The sequence below is a fragment of the Theropithecus gelada genome, chromosome 1 (assembly GCF_003255815.1).
Source record: "Theropithecus gelada isolate Dixy chromosome 1, Tgel_1.0, whole genome shotgun sequence".
Taxonomy (NCBI): domain Eukaryota; kingdom Metazoa; phylum Chordata; class Mammalia; order Primates; family Cercopithecidae; genus Theropithecus; species Theropithecus gelada.
Window position 1 is genome coordinate 74,989,757 of NC_037668.1, and position 18,164 is coordinate 75,007,920.

At 55.2% G+C, this 18,164-nt stretch overlaps 1 protein-coding gene and 1 long non-coding RNA gene across 3 annotated transcripts; one reads left to right on the plus strand and one right to left on the minus strand.

Annotated features, from left to right (window-relative positions):
- The first annotated feature begins 231 nt into the window (after positions 1 to 231).
- LOC112610912 lies at positions 232 to 1,307 on the plus strand. The gene is made up of 2 exons (XR_003116503.1): positions 232 to 422; positions 849 to 1,307. It is a non-coding gene; the product is annotated as an uncharacterized LOC112610912 (long non-coding RNA).
- A 3,236-nt stretch (positions 1,308 to 4,543) lies between these two features.
- Positions 4,544 to 12,598, minus strand: PDZK1IP1 (PDZK1 interacting protein 1). 2 transcript variants are annotated; one of them, XM_025397179.1, is made up of 5 exons: positions 12,254 to 12,598; positions 11,420 to 11,566; positions 8,855 to 8,963; positions 6,567 to 6,662; positions 4,544 to 5,005 (listed from the first exon to the last, which is right to left on the minus strand). In XM_025397179.1, the coding sequence occupies exons 2-5, from the start codon at positions 11,484 to 11,486 to the stop codon at positions 4,933 to 4,935; spliced, it is 345 nt and encodes a 114-aa protein (XP_025252964.1). In that variant the 5' UTR covers positions 11,487 to 11,566; positions 12,254 to 12,598; the 3' UTR covers positions 4,544 to 4,932. The 2 variants fall into 2 exon arrangements, with proteins under 2 accessions (XP_025252964.1, XP_025252956.1); XM_025397171.1 differs by lacking the exon at positions 12,254 to 12,598 and adding an exon at positions 11,819 to 11,887 and having other exon boundaries at positions 11,420 to 11,608.
- Positions 12,599 to 18,164: the final 5,566 nt, after the last annotated feature.

Sequence of the window (18,164 nt, forward strand, 5' to 3'; positions counted from 1 at the left end):
CGAAAGAAGAGGTGTAATGTCAGGACTAGGATGGCTAAGCGCCCAAGCTGACCCCACCAAAAGTGCAGGAGGTTGAGGTGTTCGCAGACTCGGCCACTGGGGCCGCAAGGAGGGGGCTCAGAGGTCCCACTGCCCTTGCATTCCACAGGAAGACCCAGTTGCTGGCATGACCTGAGAGGTTTCTGGGATCACGCCATGGAAAGGCGTCTAGTCCCAGTGTGAGGGGGAAGAGCGGCGCCTGAAGCTCAGCTTCCCAGGCTCTGCTGAATCTACCCTTCCTTTAGTGCGTGCAGCCACCAGGTGGCAGCCGAGGCCACGGGCAGGCAGAACAGCGCTCTAAACTGTAGGCCTGCCAGGCAGCAGCGTTCCCAAGGGCTCCCAGGACCTTCAACCAGAAAGAGAGAGTGAGCATATGCGCATGTGTATGTCTGCGCCCGTGCAGGGAGGAGGGGTGTGAACAGACACTGCTGGACAGATGGCTGGAGTTTAGTCCCTTCCTTCGGGACTCTCCACCACTCCGGCTTCCCTTCTCCTGTCCAGCCCTGTCCTGGGTGCACAGAGAGGGAAGTCACTCCATTTCTGCCCTTGAGGAGCTCCCAGACCCGGGGCAGGAGCGGGATGCAGACAACTAGACAGCACCCTGGGGTGAGTGGAGTGAGTGGAGCAGGTGGGGCGGGTGCAAAAAGAGGGAGGAGCAGGGTCTGAAGTTGCCCAGAGGAAGTGCTGAACCCAGGAGTGGGGAAAGGAGCGTCTGGGAAGAAATGGCATCTACGTTGATCATGGAGGGCTTTCTGGCAAGTCTCAGGAGCAATAACAACACGGATGTCATCTCTGTTTCCTCCCAGCAGCCGTGCAAGGAATGTACTACAGAGCCAATTTTACTGGCAAAGGAATGGAGGATCTGAAAGGCTAGGGGATCCCACAGGCAGTGAGGAGCAGGTCTGGAATTTGAACCAATCGGCATGATTCCCACGCTCAAGCTTTTGGCCACCGTCCGCACTGCCAGGGACAGAAAAAAAAACCTGGGAGGAGAGCCAAGCCAAGCTGGGGAGTCAGGACCTCCCAGCCAGGTCTGGATGGGAGGTAGGTGCCTCCACCCTGGTCCCAGAGCAAGTTCTGCTGGCTTCAGCCACCTGACTTGCCTGTGAAGTTGGGCAAAGAGGCCAGAGCAGACTGTGTGTGATTCTGGCCCCACCCCCAGCACCTCTACCCCCACCTTTCCTACCCCTAGGCTGCAGGAAGAGGCTTTGCCCAGCAATAGTCCTGATCTGATGGCTGCTTGAAGCACAATAAACAGATAGTATTTCTGCACATGTCACTCTGAGTATGAGGGCAGTAATCTTGAAACTCCCCGTGACCACCTGGCACTCTGGAGATGGAACTCCGCAGCCTGTTTTCAAAGCCAGTTCCTGGTTGGAAGCTCCTCTTCAAGTCTAACAGAAGTAAGCAGTGCTGCAGTCTCCCTTCAACTGTGCAGTTGCTGGGTGGAGGCTTTTCTTTCCTGCCTGAGTTTGGGTATTATCTCTAATGTAACCCTATGAAACTTACACGTTTTAGGTGGGAGAGGGGAAAACAAGGTGCAAGCCCTGTTCCAGGAAGAGCAAAAATGTCTTCAACAGTAAGACATCCTGGTCTGAGAGCCAGGGCTTGGGGCAGCCTGTGGTGCTGGCAGAGAGCTGGTGGAAGGGACCACGGAGAGATGATGCCACACACAGAAGTGAGACCAATGAGATCGTGGGAACTGCCCGGCCAAGGGCTGGCATCAAGGAAGCTTGGGAGTCAGGGGACAGCTGGGAAGGGAACAACCAACAGAACCAGCTGGAAACTGAAAAAGGATGCAAGGGAGAAAGAGGAGGTGGGCGCTGAGCTCAGGTGGAGGAGGAGGAAGGGAGACAGGACAGAGAGAGGCAGAAGATAAGACAAAAACAGAGGCGGAGAGACCGAGAAACAGGGAGACAGAGATGGATAGAGGCTGGGAAAGACAAAGAGGAGAAAGGCCTGGGCAGGAGAGGTCCTATGTGTGGAGAAAAGGTTGGGAAGAGAGCAGGAAAGAGAGAAGGAGCACAGGGCTTTGGGGGTTCCCACCGGACCCAGCCCACCCCTCCTGCAGGCTGGGTCTCTCCCTTGTCCGCCACTTACGGAGCTCAGGATCCTCTCCCTCAGTGCTAGGGGCGGAGAGCTCACCTCCAGCCCCGCCCTAGTCCGGAGGCTCCCCCTCCCCAGGCCCTCGGAGGCCGCCCCTGAGACTGGCTGTGCAGCGATAGATGGTGGGGGCCCAGCTGGTGCGTTATCAGCCTTCTCCAGGAGCGCGCCTGAGCCACTCCGTGGCTGCCTGTCTGAGATTAGGCCCCCTGAGGGTCATTAAGCGCCACCCTGGCCTGGGCCCAGCCTCCTTTCCCTCCTCGATCTGGCCAGGCTGGCAGGTGGGTATGAGCGATAAGGATTGGGGGTCTCAGCGGTTCTGGGGCCAGCAGCTTCCTGCTCCCAGCCCCCGATCGGGGCAGGAACATGGGGTGAGGGTGAGGGGCTGTAAGGTCAGTGCCGGCCCAGCCCCTGCAGGAGCCCTGTGGGTTCCCACTCTCTTGGATCTGCCCATATTGAGCAAGACAGAATGAGAAGGGGGACAAGGAGGCTCTTAGAGAGGCCCCAGACAGCTGCTGGGGAGCAAGGTAAGCCCGGGCAGAAGCAGGCTTCTCCTGGCAAAACTTCACAGGTGTGAGGAGCTGGGATTCACTTGCTACAGGGAGACAGGGAGGGTGGCTCTGCCTTCTGGCCCTGGCAGGCTGGTGGGGTGACCTGACTCGAACCCACTCCCACCCCCCAGGGACAACTGACGGCAGAACTGGGAGGAAATGTGGCCTCGTGAAAGGAGAATCAGATCCGGCAGCCAGAAGCTTCCCACCAGGAGGCAGGAAAGGAAGAGGGGGCTGTGTGTGCCCTAGCAGAGGCCTGACCCTCTAGGAACCTCTGTCTCTCCTTCAGTGAGTGGAGAAGCTGGGCTGGCTGCTGGCCTAGTTTTGCCCTCTGGTCTAATCAAGGAAGACTTCCCAGAAGAGGAGGAACCTTGGCTGGGTCAAGAAAAAACAATGGGCAGAGTTTAAACGGGCAGAGGTGGGGTGAAAAGGCATGAGTCACAGAAAGCCATGTAAGCAAAAGCCTAGAGTAGAAATCACAAGCTGTAGTTCATTAAGTTGAAGCCCTGAGAGGGGAGGTGACTTGTCTCAAGACACACAGAAAGGCAGGGATAGGCCTACAGCAAAGCTGCTGCTCCCCCACCCCCAGGCCTCTTCCCTCTACTGCTGTCTGCATCCTAAACCCAATGAGGTGAGAAGAGATTATTTCCATTTAAGATGAGTCTTCCCCAGTGGTACTTGGTGAAGCCTTAGAATAGCAAAAGAATGGTCATAACATGGAACAAGGGGGCTGTGACACGTTGAGGCAAGTGGCAAAGGGAGACCTTTGGGACAAGGTGGATGGCCTCCTACCTTCTGGCCCCACTTCTCTGGATCTGGGAATTATCCTGGGTGAGTCCATCTCAGATTATCACCCAGGACAGAGACAGAAGCTGTTCCCGTAAGGCCAACAGTCACAGAGGTGAGGGGCCTCCAGGTTCCGCCAGCCAGGCAAGGCGTGCCTCCCCTCTGCCCTGCTCCTACTAGGACCCAGTTTCCTGATCCTCCCGTCCCTACCCCGACTCCCACTCCAGGACTGGGCATTGGGCGAGGCAGGCATAGGCAAGGACTGGGCTGTCCTCCAGCTCTGCCGTGAGACTGGCCAAATCTTCCATGGAGAGAAAGCTCAGCTCAGAGAGGACAGCAGCTTTCCCAAGCTCACACACAAGTTGGCAGAGGACCCAGGACTCACATCTGGGCTTCCTGAGTCTCAACCCAAGACTCCTTCCTGACACTTCCTATGCCAGAGCCAGCACAGAGGGGCCACCAGCGGGAGACAGACTAGATCTGTGGGAACCCACCGTGACACCTCCAGCACAGAGGCAAAGGGTGAACGGCACTGTGCAAGGAAAAGCCCAGAGCCGCAGGGATGAAGGGTGCTTTGGGGGCGGGGACTGGAGCAAGGGTAGAGTGGGTAAGCTCCCCGGCCCATGGACCTCTGACATCCTCTTCCTTCCCTGCATACATGAAACTGATCAGCACTGGGGGCACCTAGCTCATATCAGGGTCTGCCCTGCCCTGCCCTGCCCTGCCCTGGGAAGCCGTGCCCGGCGGCTCTGGTTGAAGAAAGGGTTTGGCCTGAGGGGACAAGAAACACCCCACTGGCAGAAATGGGCTCACCTGTCCTGGTCTTCCTGCCTCCCAATTCTCCCACGTGTCATCAGACACTCCCATTTGAGGGTGCTTCACTCTCAAACACCAGAAAAGGCACCAACCCTCTCTTACCCTCACCCTGGCCACACACTCTCAGCCCCTCCCCAGCCTGGGCCCCCTCGGTCCCAGCTGCCCTGTGGGTACAGGGGCTTCCTGGATAATCCCCCAAAGCCACTATGACAAGTCAGAAGACGATTGTCGTGATTCAGAAAGCAAGATGGGGACTCACTGGAAGCCTGAGGGGCTGTTACTGGGCCTCAGCCTCAGAAATACAAAAAGTCTTTATTTCACAGAATTTGGGGCCATTTCCACAGTTATGGGGAAGGACGTGTGAGCAGGATGGGAGGTGCTGAGCTGACTGTCCTCTCCAGAAGGCTCTTCTGAGCTGAGCGGGAGACCCCAGGGCCACAGCTGAGCCCCAACCTAGACACAGTCTGAGCTCCAGCCTTGGCTGGCTATACTTCAGGAGAGGGGAGGGCCGGCATCGGGCTGGAGGGAGTCGGCCCACTATTGCAGATTCCACACAAAGAAGGAGGGGGCTTGGGTGGTAGCACTGGACATCCATCCCAGGTGCCTGGGAGTCTTGGGGTTGGAGCCACAGACAAGGTTACATCGGGGTGCTGCGGACCTTGCCTTCCTCCTCGGGGGCATTCTCATAGGCATTCTCATGCTCACTGGACCTGAAAGAAGAAGGCATGGGCCTGGTGGGTCATCGCTCCTCCCATTCTATCCCCTTCTCCCTGCCCCATCCTGCACTTGTGACAGTAATAGCTTCCAGAATAAATGCTTGACTCCCAGAAGGGGATCCTCCTGACTACATCTGGGCTTATGCATCTGAGTCTGGAGGCCTCTCAGCATCCCCTCCCTGACACCTATCTCCCTCCTCCTGTGGACTGCTCCACCAGTGGGTCCTACTGAGCCCATCCCCCAATGAGCTCCATCTCCCACTGAGCCCATCCCCCACTGAACCCATCCCCCACTGAACCCATCCCCCACTGAGTCCATCCCCCACTGAGTCCATCCCCCCACTGAACCCACCCTCCATTGAACCCATCCCCCCACTGAGCCCATCCCCCGCTGAGTCCATCCCCCACTGAGTCCATCCCCCACTGAGCTCCATCCCACACTGAGCCCATCTCACACTGAGCCCATCTCCCACTGAGCCCATCCCCCACTGAGTCCATCCCCCACCGAGCCCATCCCCCACTGAGCCCATCCCCCACTAAACCTATCTCCCAACAAGCTCCATCCTCCACCAAGCTCCATTCCTCACTAAACCCATCCCCCTCTGAGCTCCATCCTCCACTGAACCCATCTCCACTGAGTCCATACCCCACTGAACCCATCCCCCCACTGAACCCATCCCCCCACTGAACCCATCCCCCACTGAATCCATCCCCCACTAAACCCATCCCCTACTGAGTCCATCCCCCACTTAGTCTTTCCCCCACTGAGGCCATCCCCCACTGAACCCATCCTCCACTGAGCTCCATCACCCACTGAGCTCCATCCCCCACTGAGTTCCATCCCCACTAAACCTATCTCCCAGCAAGCTCCATCCTCCATCTGAAGCTCCATCCTCCACCAAGCTCCATCCCCCACTGAACCCATCCCCTACTGAGTCCATCCCCCACTTAGTCCATCCCCCACTGAGTCCATCCCTCACTGAACCCATCCCCCACTGAGCTCCATCTCCTACTGAACCCATTCCTCACTGAGTCCATCCCCCGCTGAGTCCATCCCCCACTGAACCCATCCCCTACTGGGTCCATCCCCAACTTAGTCCATCCCCCACTGAGTCCATCCCCCACTGAACCCATCCCCCACTGAGCTCCATCCCCTACTGAACCCATTCCTCACTGAGTCCATCCCCCACTGAGTCCATCCCCCAGTGAGCCCATCCCCCACTGAGCTGTATCATCTACTGAGCTTTCCCCTCACTGAGTCCCTCACTCATTTGTCCCTTCCTCCATTGAACCCCTTGTGCCCATGGTACCCACTGCCCTATGAGTCCCCTCCCCTGCACTGAACCCTACCCTCCCAAGTCTCTGTCCCCTTCCGGAGCCCTCGCCCCACACAGAGGCTGCGTTTCCCCCACAGAGCCCTGCGATTCTCACAAAGCCGGCATTGCCTCACTAGCTTTTGCCCACATGAGTCCCGGTCCTCCCCAGCCACCTCCCCCTAGCAGGTTCTCCTTAGGCCCTGGGAGCACACACAGGGCAGCCATGCACTGCACCTCACCTGAAACTGGCCGCCATTGAAGAGTACCTTCCATCTGTTCCCACCAGGACTCCATCTGCCTTGTTTCCAACGGTCAGGATCATGTGTGCAGGCTCCCTGGGGACGGGACTCATCAGTGGGGCTCCTCAGTGGGGCCCTCCTCATCCAAGTAGACCCTATTCTGGGTCCTGGTTCTCACAAGCCGGAAGGCCAGCAACTGCCCTTCCCAGAGCTGTGTGCAGCGGGGCCTGTCAGTCACGGCTTCTGGCCCCACCCATGGGGTCTCACACTTTCTCCCCACTCCATGGTGGGGGGCCAAATAATTGCAAAAGACTTATCCTGAGTCCAAAGCCCTCAGTTCAGCCTCCACAGCAGGCCCTGCAGGATGCAGTGTCTGCCTCAAATTTCCCCCGGTCGTGCCTTGGGCAGTGGGCACAGATGTGGTTGGTGGCCCTTCAGGCAGAGCTGGGGCAGGTGGAGAAAGCCTATCTGAAGAGCATCCAATGAAAAGCTCCTCACCTCTTACTCAAGTTTAAACCCCCTGCAATGTGGGCTCTCCCTGAAACCTACCAGAAGCTGCTCTCACGAGGGTCACAGGGAACCAAACACCTGCTCATTTCCTTAGACATCCCACAGGCACCCCAGACTTCATACGTCTCCAATTAAACAGTTGCCCCTACATTTGCTCGTCCTCCTGTGTTCTGGGCCTTGGTGAGTGATCCCCCATGAGAAACCTCGATGCCATACCTGCCTTCCTCCTGTCGGGTCCACTGCTGCCTGTGACCACCAACTCCCAGGGTGCCTACCTCCTAGACAGCGCTCTTCACTTCATCCTCTTGGCCACCGCTACAGTCCAGACCCCCTCCTGACCTCATGCCGGCCCCCTCACCGCTCTCCAGGCCTGCAGACTGGAGACTGCCCCACCGCCACCGTGCATATGCCGTGAGGCAGCCAGGGTCATTCTGCTAAGGCCGTGTCTCATCCCGAAACTGGCTTAAAAACTTGTCACGGAGGCAGGGCACGGTGGCTTATGCCTGTAATCCCAGCACTTTGGGAAGCCGAGGCAGGCGGATCACGAGGTCAGGAGTTGGAGACCAGCCTGGCCAACATGGTGAAACCCGTCTCTACTAAAAATACGAAAATTAGCTGATAGTGGTGTCAGGAGCCTGTAATCCCAGCTGCTCAGGAGGCTGGGGAAGGAGAACCACTTGAACCCAGGAGGCAGAGGTTGCAGTGAGCCGAAATCAAGCCTCAAGCCATTGCACTCCAGCCTGGGCAACAAGAGCAAAACTCCAGCTCCAAAAAAAAAACAAAAACAAACACAAAAAATAACAAAAAAACAACTTGTCACTGGATTCCTACTCACTTAGGTAAAGCCCAAAGCTCAGGTCATTCGTGTGCAAGAGCCTGGTTGGCCTGGCCTACCCACCTCACCAGCCTCATCTCAGGTGTCTCCATCCCTTTCTCCATCCACTGAGCCACTGGTGTTTCCTCAGCAACCCTGCATGGGGCTAGCACTCAAGCCACCAGGCCACCTTTGTGAGATCTGGGAAGAAATGCCCTTGGGACAGAGGCAGCCTTGCCTGAGGGTCCTGACCTAGTGAGTGCAGACTGAGTTGGATTTCAGCCCACCCGCTCTTCACCTGTGTGTGTCTGTCCCCAGCAGCCCTGGTGCCATACCCCTAACTCAGGACCTGGATGTACCCTTCCCTCAACCGCAGTGCTCTTCCCACGCCACTCTATCCTGGTAGTGACTCCTCCTCGTTCTTCAAGTTTCAGGATAAACGTGCAATGGGGAAGCCTTCTCTGACCACCCCAGACCGGGTCAGGCCCTGCAGTGTCCTCTGCACTCTCCCTCAGCAGCAACTCTTGAACTTCTGACAGCTCACTGTAGTCTGAGCCTATGAGGGCAGGAGGTGTGTCTGTCCCATGCCCTCTCCGTACCACAGCTGACCCACCAGGAGGGACCACCCCTTCTAGAGGTCCTTACAGCCCCCATCACAGGCTGGGCTGCTATCCTGGCTCTGCAGAAACACAAAGACTCCAAGAAGAGAAGCCGTTTCTCCAAAGCTCACAGGGAGCGGGCACCAGAGCTGTGGGGCCCACAGAGCCCAGGTCTGGGAGCCAGCAAGCCTAGGCTCTCATTCCGACTGTCACCAACCCACCCTATGACCTTGAGCCTCAGTTTCCCTTCCACACACGGGGAGGTTTGGACACAGGGTTTCTGAGGGCCTTCTCACTGCTACTAGAGCAAGAGCAGTAGTCCTGGGCCCACCCTGCCTGCTCAGGGGCCCTTGGGCAGCACTCACGGTTCCTCCTGGCACCAGAAGTGGTTGACTGCAAAGGCGATTGCCACGAGGACCAGGAACACGGCCACTGCGATGAGGCCCTGCATCCAGGGCTGAAGGTTTCCCAGGCCTAAAAAAGGGAGAGGGGCTGTAGCAGACAGGGCCACAGTGGGGCTGCATGTGCAGGAGAGCGAGGGGCCTCACTCCCCAAGGGCCCCACCTGTGCTGAATGCCCTCAGCCAGCTGCCAGGACGAAGGAGACATTCTGGGGAGGCAGGGGTGGGATATGGCCCATCTGACCCACTCAAGCATCTTAAGCTCCACTGAGCTTAGGAAAAGGAGGGAGTTGGAGGAATGACAGAGGCTCAGAGAGAAAGGAGTTGGAAGGAGTGAGAAGCCAAGGAGGGAAGAGCCTCAGAGTGCTGTATCTGAGATCTAGGCATCCCAGAGCCTCTTTCCCTCCCCAAGGCGGGTCACATGCAGGGCTCAGGGAGTACCTGGGCCCCAGGGACCAAAGGGCAGCCCCCTGGACAGCCAACCTAGGCCTTGCAGCTGGGAGTGGCTCCCAGAAGGCTGAGGAGGACCCAGAGCTGACAAGACTGGTCTGGGATCTAGAAGATCCTGTTCTGTAGCGAGAGGTTTCTCTGATGGTAAGAAGTGTATGAGACTGGGAGACTCTCAGGGCTGCTCAGCTGGGGAGATCTGCGGTGCCTGGGGTACCCAGAGAGAGGAGTGGACCAGGACATCTTTAGAGGGGCAGAACGGAGGGGTGAGCTCTTCTCTGGGTCTTGGGGACCAGGAAAGAAGCCTCAAAATCTGAGCTGCTTTTGGTTCCTCCTGCTGGGTGCCCAGGGACTAGGGTCAGAGATTAAGTTGAGGCCCCAACCATGCACCCTTCTCTATTTTTTTTATTTTTTAATAGAGACAGGGTCTTACTATTTTGCCCAGGCTGGTCTCAAACTCCTGGGCTCAGGCGATCCAGCCTTGGCCTTCCAAAGTGCTGGGATTACAGGCAAGAGCACCAGGTCCCTTCTCTGCTTTTTGACCCATGACACCAACACAGTCCCTCAAGATTTCCCTGAAGTCCCTGCCTTTAGGCCCCTGCTTCCCCAAAGGACTTTCCTCTTCCCCAGCATCACTGCGCTCCATGAGCCTGCAGGAGCTCAGCCCTGCAGAGAAAAGACCGTCAGCAGGGAGAGGTCCCAGGACAAAACACAGGTCAGCGGGAGGCTTCGGAGGGGTCCTGCCTCCAGCCCAGAATACCTGCATCCCTGTATTTTGAGGGACCCAGGCTGGACATCAGAAAACCTTCCTCTGGCTCACTCCTGCTCAAATGTCCTCCTTTGAGTCTACCAAAAGCTGTCCTGCTGCAGTGGAGGCCTGACCTCTTCTCCGAGCCTGGCAAATATTGGGAAGGAGGAAGGAGGCTAGGCACTCTCTGGCCTGTAGTGAGGTCAGACCTCACTTATCTCCAGGGGAAGCAGAAGACACACAGTGTGATTATCCTCGGTTCCACACCTGCCAAAAGCAGTGTTTGGAGTCATTGCTTCCCTAGGGGCTCAGACTGCTCCCTCAGGTCAGCGGTTGCTCAAGCATGGGGAGTTAGGGCTCAACCCTTGGAGGCCCCTCCCTGTTTCCTCCTAGACCCCGCAGCCAATTCCCTCCAGTCACCCCAGGGACCACAGTCCCTGCTCCTCCTCCCATGTGGGGTTAGCACATACAGCAAAGGGCAGTGCCTGGGGCAGGAGAAAGGTGGTCTGAGCCCTGTCCTTTCTTGCCCTGCTGTGTGACTCAACCTCTCTGGTCTGCAGTCCCCCAGAGGGCTTCCAAGACCCAAGAGACAGAGTTGAAGCAGACACACATGAGAGCTTGGGTGGGGGTGGGAGGGGAGCTCTGGAAGCATCTTTGCCAGTCCCCTCTGGACCAAGTCCCACCTGCAGAGTCCCCAGACTCTGGCTGCAGGTGCAGCCTGACAGTGCAGAATGAAAGCCAGACCTTGGCTATGTTGCTTCACCAGGTGCAAAGCCCTTCTACACCCCTGACCTGGCAGCAGCCCCAGGAGGTGGGCAGGGTGGGGCTTATTGTTCTCATTTTATGGGTGAGAAAACTGAGTCTCAGAAAGGGGCAGTGATTTGCTCAAGGTCACACATCAATTCAGGCAGAGCAGGACGAAGAGCTCAGATATTTGGGGGAGTCACACTGGACACCATTCTCTACCCAAGCCCAAGAGGCTGAGACAAAGCCCAAGCCTTTGAGGGGTAGCTTGGGCCCCATTCTCACCCGCCTTGTATCCCCGGGCCCCCTGTACTCAGGACCCAGCCACCCCTTGGGCAATGCCTGCTCCTGCCCTGTTCCTCCCCAAGATCCTAGAACCAACATTTCCCTGCTGCTGCCACTTTTCACTCGTTGAAAACAAGTGACAGGCAGAGACTTGGTTCAGAGGTCTCTGCCTTGGGACATTCTTTCAGCTAGCCCAGTCCCTGCTCCCCCTCCAAACTCTAAGTATCAAGGCCCTGGGGAGGGGAGCCAGAACACCACCCATCCGCCCCTCGGGCTCCGGTGCCCAACCCTCTCCTCCTGAGCTACCTTGCTGACAGCTGACAGGTGGCACTGCCGTGAGCAGGCCCAGAATGAGCAGGCTGAGGGCCAACATGGCTGCAGCAGCTCGTAGCCTTGCTTCTGGCCGCTGGTGTCTGGGCTCCTGGAGCTGCTGTGGCGTCTGTTGGTGTCCGCCTGAAATCAACCTGGGCTCAGTCTGGCCCTGGAGGAGAGGAGCTAGGAAGGAGGAAGGCGAGGGAGGGAGGAGAAATGAAGACGGGGCGTTGGAGAGAACCTGCCCTCCCTCCCATGGTAATGAGCTGCCAGGCCTGGCCTCCCCTGGCCGGTGCCCAGCTCACTTGTGCTGGCATTCGAGGTCATCTTACCGGAGCCAGCTAAGGAGGTGGGTATGAGGACCAAGCAGATGTGGGAGAGCCCCAGCCTCACCTCCATGCCCTGAGCTCCCTTTTCCTGGCAGTGGGGCTGGATTCTAGGGAAAGGGGTGACCACAGTCGCTCCTGCCTTGACTGAGCCCAGTGGGCGGGGCTTCTTGGAAGGCTGACAGTGGGATTAAGAAATGTGCTGGCTGGCTCAGGAGCTTGGGGAAAACCCCAGAAGCCCAGAGAAGGCTCAAAGCTGCCAGACTCCCCTGAGAGCCTAGCCTATTTCCTGTTCTCCCCCTCACCTGCCCCTACCCCACCAAGCTAAACCCTGGGACTGTAATGCTGGGACACACCACGGCTTCAGTGCCTTCCATGCCCTGGCCCAGCCCAGTAGCTTCCTAAATCCACCCCTTCCTGCAAAGATCTCCAAAGAGAACCTGAAGGTCCCAGTCCCCAGCTTTCACAGCCCATGCCAAAGCCCTGACCCAGCCCAGCTGACCTAGGCCCAGTTCGGTTCTTCCTCTTGGCCCCAGATGTGGTCCCTGGAAACCGGGCAGGGCCTCAAAACAAGATACCGGCTTGGTCAGAGGCTCCAACACCCAACTTCAGATCCATCTCCACCCATGGCAGAGGACAAAATGGGCAAACACAGCCTGCTGTGGGGAACAAAGGATGGACACCCCAGGTGGCAAGGTGCAATCTGGGGCCCAGAAGCCCTGGGCCCACCACCCTCGTAGCCAAAAGCAGCATTGAGGGAGGCACCCCTAGCCCCTGGAACAGGGAGGCCCTGGAGCCAGAGCCCTCCAAAAAGGCAAAAGTCTCCCCAGGATCATGGGGTGTCCACCTGGCCCTCCCTCCAACTCAGGGGCTGAGAGTGGCCAGAGTTCCTGTGCAGACCCCTGACCAAGGGTCATGCTGGTCTCCTTGCCCCAGCCCCTCCCCAGAAGTATGGGAAGCTGAGATGCTGACTCCCTAGAAACGAGCAGGCCGACTGGAACAAAATCTCATCAGTGATGGAAGGTCCCTAGGAGCCAGCACCTGAATTGAAGGCCCCTCCACAGCCTGTCTTTCCTGAAGCCACCAAACTCCTATTCATCAGGCGTCCTTGGCAGCCCTTCCCATGGCAGGATGATTCTGCCTTCATGTTTCAGCGGGAGCACTCAGACGTCGTGCCTCGGGCCTGCTTCCTGTGTGGGCTGTGTGTGTGTGGGGGGGAGGGTGTGTGGTGGCGGGATGTGTGTTCACATGCGTGTGCAGTTGGGCCCACTGCCATCCAAAGATGGAGTATCTCAAGGTGATCTGGGGGAACTTTGCTTGGAGTTGAGTGATGCCTCCCAAATATGTATATCCTGTCCTCCCTCCCACCCCCAACTTGGTGCCCTCAGAATCTTCTAGCACAGACTGGAGTAAGCACTGTGCATGTTAATGAACAGCCAGAGAATCACTGATTGGAACGTAAGGAATGGGGCTGAATTTAGCAAACATCTACTGGTGACTTCTCCAAGAATTTTAAGGAGGGGAGTCACGTGGTCAGTTTTGCGTTTGGGAAAACACCTCTCCATGTAGTGTGGAGAGGGAAAGGGGCATGCAAAAGCTGGAGAAGAGGAGTCCGGGGATCTGCTATAGTGGCCACAACACCAGTGCCTGGACCTGGGCAGGGAGTGGCTGTGGGAACCGATCTGAGCCCTGTTGAGGAGGTAGAGAAGCCAGGGGGTGGCTGCTGGAACACAGTGCTGAACTGGGAGTGGGTACAGGCGGGAGGCAGGGGTGCAGGTGACTCCCAGGTTTCTGGCGTAGGCAGCTGGGTAGATGCTGGTGCCTCAGTAGGGGCCAGAGCAAGTTTGGGGGATGGGAGGATTGACGAGCTATAGATTTTGAGGTATTATGCTTGCAGTGCCTGTGGACTTTCCAGAGGGAGACATCTGGAAGGCTGCAGAATCCCTAGGTCTGGAGTGGGGCATCTGGGAGCCGTCTGCAGCACAGGGATGGTAACTGAGGCCTGGGAGCTCATGGTCTCCCCATTGTGTGTAGTGGGGGTAGGGGTGTCAAGAGGAGAGCATAGAAGGAAAGAGACACGGCCCCAACACGTAAAGGTCTTTCAAAGGAAGAAGGGACAGGAGGAAACAGGAGGAAGCAACCCCAGAAAAGTGGGGTGTCCCAGGAGCCTAGCAAGGAGAGACTTAAGAAAAGGAGGGTGGGGGTCACAGCTGTGCCACTCCCTCCAACCAGTGCCATCAGCACTCGAGTCCCAGGTTCTGCCTTCCTCACCCCAGTATCCTCCACTTCCCTGAAAAACCCAGGGAAAGGAAAGGATCCCCTGGGCTGTGCTTCGGCAGTGGTGGGGGAAGGGGATGAGCAGGAAGGACATCAGGTGACCAACAGGAGGAAAACATACCTCCTGGGTCAAAGTCCCAAGCTTTAGAGCAAAACAAGTTGTTCCAGAAAAGAGGGGGCATGGGTGGACACTTGGCTTTGAGGCTGGCCCCTCCTCCCTGGAGGTCTTCACACGGGTGGAGGGTCATCTCCCCAGCTGTATGAACACAGCCCTGATCTCCATGGTAACAAGGTGGGCCCCCCTACTGGTCTGGCTTGGGCCCAGGGACTAGACTAAGGTCTCAGCAGTCCCACAGGGCTGCACCGTGTGTCCATCAACGTTCAGTTCCTCCTTCCTGTTCCAGCCCAGCTGTCACCCAGAACCATCAGGCCCCTTAGACAAGCCCTCCATCCAGCTAGACCTTATGCGATTGCCCTTCAGAAAAGCCAAAGTGGGCCTGGACTGTTTCCAGGAGTCTCCTTCCTCCCAACCCCATCTTGTCAGCCATTCCACTCACTGCCAGCAGGTGGCAGTGTCTAGTTGCAATCCCAGACTGAGGCGTGCAGGGAGCCAGTTTGCTGCTGAAGATTCTGCAACCTCCCCTCCCTCCAGCCCCGACTTTTGCCCGCCTCCAAGGGTGGTCTGAAGAAAGGGACGGTGCACAGTGACATGTAAATAGTCTGGGAACAGCATACAGGGCGTGCTCAGGGCTCTGACGGTGGACTACGTTGGTGGACTACATTGGTGGACTACATTGGTGGACTACCTTGTTAAGGAAGGCATCCTGGAGGAGGTGATGCTGGCAAAGTTAGCCAGAGTGTTGTACTGGGCAGACAGCCTGGGGAGAGGAATCCAGGCAAAGAGCTTAGCCTGAGAAAAAGTACAGAGAACATTCAAGAAGCGTGTTTAGAACACAAATATAAAAGCTTTCTTTACTATTTTTTATTTTTTTATTTATTTTATTTTATTTTATTTTTTGACGGTGTCTCTCTCTGTCACCCAGGCTGGAGTGCAGTGGTTCAATCTTGGCTCACTGCAACCTCCGCCTCCTAGGTTCAAGCGATTCTCCTGCCTCAGCCTCCTGAGTAGCTGGGATCACAGGCACCCGCCACCACACCAAGCTAATTTTTGTATTTTAGTAGAGACGACGTTTCACTATGTTGGCCAGGGTGGCCTCAAACTCCTGACCTCAGGTGATCCACCCACCTCAGTCTCACAAAGTGCTAGGATAACAGGCGTGAGCCACCGTGCCCAGCTCTTTACTCATTCTTATAATACTTCATCTTGTTAATATCATTGCTGTAAGCTGGAGAGCTCCTGGAGACCTTGTTTTATTCTTTCAAACATATCTTGCTTAAGCCCTTTTATGGCATTCATCGGCCCTTAAAATAATATGCAAACTTCTTTGCATGGGTTTGAGGGCCCAGGCAATCTTCCCTTACCCACCTCTCCAGCCGGGTCTGGCCCTGGAGCCTCCTGTCACTTCCTAACAAAAGCCAAGCTCTTTCCGACATCAGAAACTCCTCTCCACTTGCTCTTTTCTCTGCCTGGAACACTCTTCCACTCCTATTTGCCCAGCAAGCTGATCTTCCTTTACATCCCTTTCTCCAAGAACACTTCTTCACTTCCATTCTCTTCCATCTGAAGTCACTCCCTTCTACGAGTCTCCTTTGCTCATCTCCTCACAATCATGATCACGAGTTGCAATTACACACTGATTTGTATGCTTACTCATTTATTAATTGTCTCCATGGAGGGAAGGTATCATGTCTATCTCTCCCTTACCACCCAGTACTGAGCACAGTGCCTGAGTACACACTGGACACACATTTTATGAAATTAAATGTCAGTATATGCAGTGCCTACCACCAGCCTGACAAAGAGCAGAAGCTCAGAGAAAGGTTGTTCAATGAATAAAACATTTGATCTGTAGTTGAGTCCTTGTCTCTCTCCACTCTCAAAAATAAAAATAAAAATAAATAAAATTTACCATTTTTTTCCATGGGATGAAGGCAACAAACCACAGACTGTCTATGATATTTTCATATCACCATATAATTATTGCAGATATCTGGATATATCTTATGCTCACCACTATAGAAGTACAATAGTCATTGGACCTTCCACAAGATCTTGTTGTTGAATACATTATAAATGGACACATAAATCACTATATTACAAACTTATATTTTTAATATTTTGATAAGTACATCTCAAGGTAACTGACTTCCTTTGCAATGCTATGCATTTTATTTTATGCACTTAAAAACACTATTGTGAGAGGCCGGGCATGGTGGCTCACACCTGTAATCACAGTACTTTGGGAGGTGGAAGAAGGCGGATCATCTGAGGTCAGGAGTCTGAGACCAGCCTGGGCAACATGGCGAAACCCCATCTCTACTAAAAATAACAAAAATTAGCCGGGAGTGGTGGCACATGCCTATGGTCCCAGCTACTCAGGAGACTGAGGCAGGAGAATTGCTTGAACCTGGAAGGCGGAGGTTACAGTGAGCTGAGATCGTGCCATTGCACCCCGGCCTGGGTAACAGAGTGCGACTGGGTCTCAAAAAATATGTTAATTTAATTTAATTTGTCAATAAATAAAAATATTACTGTGAGAAGGGGTCCTTAGGCTTCATCAGACTGCCCAAGGGTTCCATGGCACAAAGAGGGTTACGTCCTGGCTCACCAGGAACCTAAGGCATATCTGCTCAAAACAATGCCATGTGATCTTAAGGTCGGACCTGGAGAAAGATTGGCAGCTCTCTGGACAGATGCTTTCTGGAGCACAGAGCTAGGCTCTATGATCAGATTGAATGGGTGCTTACTCCCACAGGGGCTCCAGTGTCTGGGAGCTGTAAGGGGCAGAAAGCACCAGCCCAGAGCCAGCTGAGCCAAGGAATGCACTGGCTATGACTCCTGGGTCCTAGGCGACCCCACTAGGCTGGGGAGATTTATGGCCAGGACCCCACAGTGGGGAAAGATCAATCAACCCACCCTGCCGCCCACTCATCCAGCCAAGAAATTCAAGGGTTGGCCCCCTGCCAGAAGCCCAGCCCGCCAGCAGAGGTCCCAAAGCCAAATCTTACCCTGCTGGGTCCAAGCACAGCCTTTCCCTACCCAGGGCTCCAGGCCAGCAGTGGAAGCAAGCTGGGAGTACTGGGTTCTAGAGTCACTATCTCTTCAAGCCTGAAAGCTCATTCTAAATGATGTAATCTTGCTCCTTATTTTTCAACTGGGGAAACTGTGACCCAGAAATGGACAGTCATCAACTAAAAGTCACAGAGCAAGTCAATGGGAGAGATGGGGCTAAACCCCAGGGGTCCCTATGTCCAGCCCAGGGTTCAGTCCCTCTGTCAAGCACCTGCTATTGGTCAGTTTCTCAAATAATATCCTAGCTTTCTTTCATTCATTCACTCAACACGTGTTTAGTGGCTACTATGAGACTGGAAATACAGTAGCCCTTATTTGAAATATTTGGGACCAGAAGTGTTTCCGATTTTTGATTTTTTTTCTGATTTGGAAATATTTGTATACACATAGTGAAATATCTTGGGGATGGGACCCAAGTCTGAGCATAAAATTCCTTTGTTTCCTATACATCTTATACACATAGCCTAAAGGTAATTTTTAGAATATTTTAACTAATTTTGTGTATGAAACAAAGTTTTGACTGTGTGGTTTTTGTTTGGTTGGTTTTGGTTTGGGTTTTTTTGTTTTTTGGTTTTTGACTCAGAGTTTCACTCTTGCTGCCCAGGCTGGTCTCAGACTCCTGAGATCTCAGCTCACTGCAACTTCTGCCTCTCGGGTTCAAGCGATTCTCCTGCCTCAGCCTCTTGAGTAGCTGAGATTAGGCGCACAGGCGTGCACCACCACACCTGTCTAATTTTGTATTTTTTAGTACAGACGGAGTTTCTCCATGTTGGTCAGGCTGGTCTTGAGCTCCCAACCTCCGGTGATCCATCCACCTTGGCCTCCCAAAGTGCTGGGATTACAGGCATGAGCCACTGTGCCTGGCCTTGATTGTGTTTTGTCTTTGACCCATCACATGAGATCACATGTGAAATTTTCCACTGGTGGCATCATGCTGATGCTC

Excerpts from the sequence above, each read along its gene's own strand:
- PDZK1IP1 (XM_025397179.1), bottom strand. The coding sequence starts at position 11,486 with ATGTTGGCCCTCAGCCTGCTCATTCTGGGCCTGCTCACGGCAGTGCCA. Across the intron at positions 6,663-8,854 it reads TTCTGGTGCCAGGAGGAACC|GGAGCCTGCACACATGATCC; the intron begins GTGAGTGCTGCC and ends TCCCGTCCCCAG. Across the intron at positions 5,006-6,566 it reads TCAATGGCGGCCAGTTTCAG|GTCCAGTGAGCATGAGAATG; the intron begins GTGAGGTGCAGT and ends TTCTTCTTTCAG.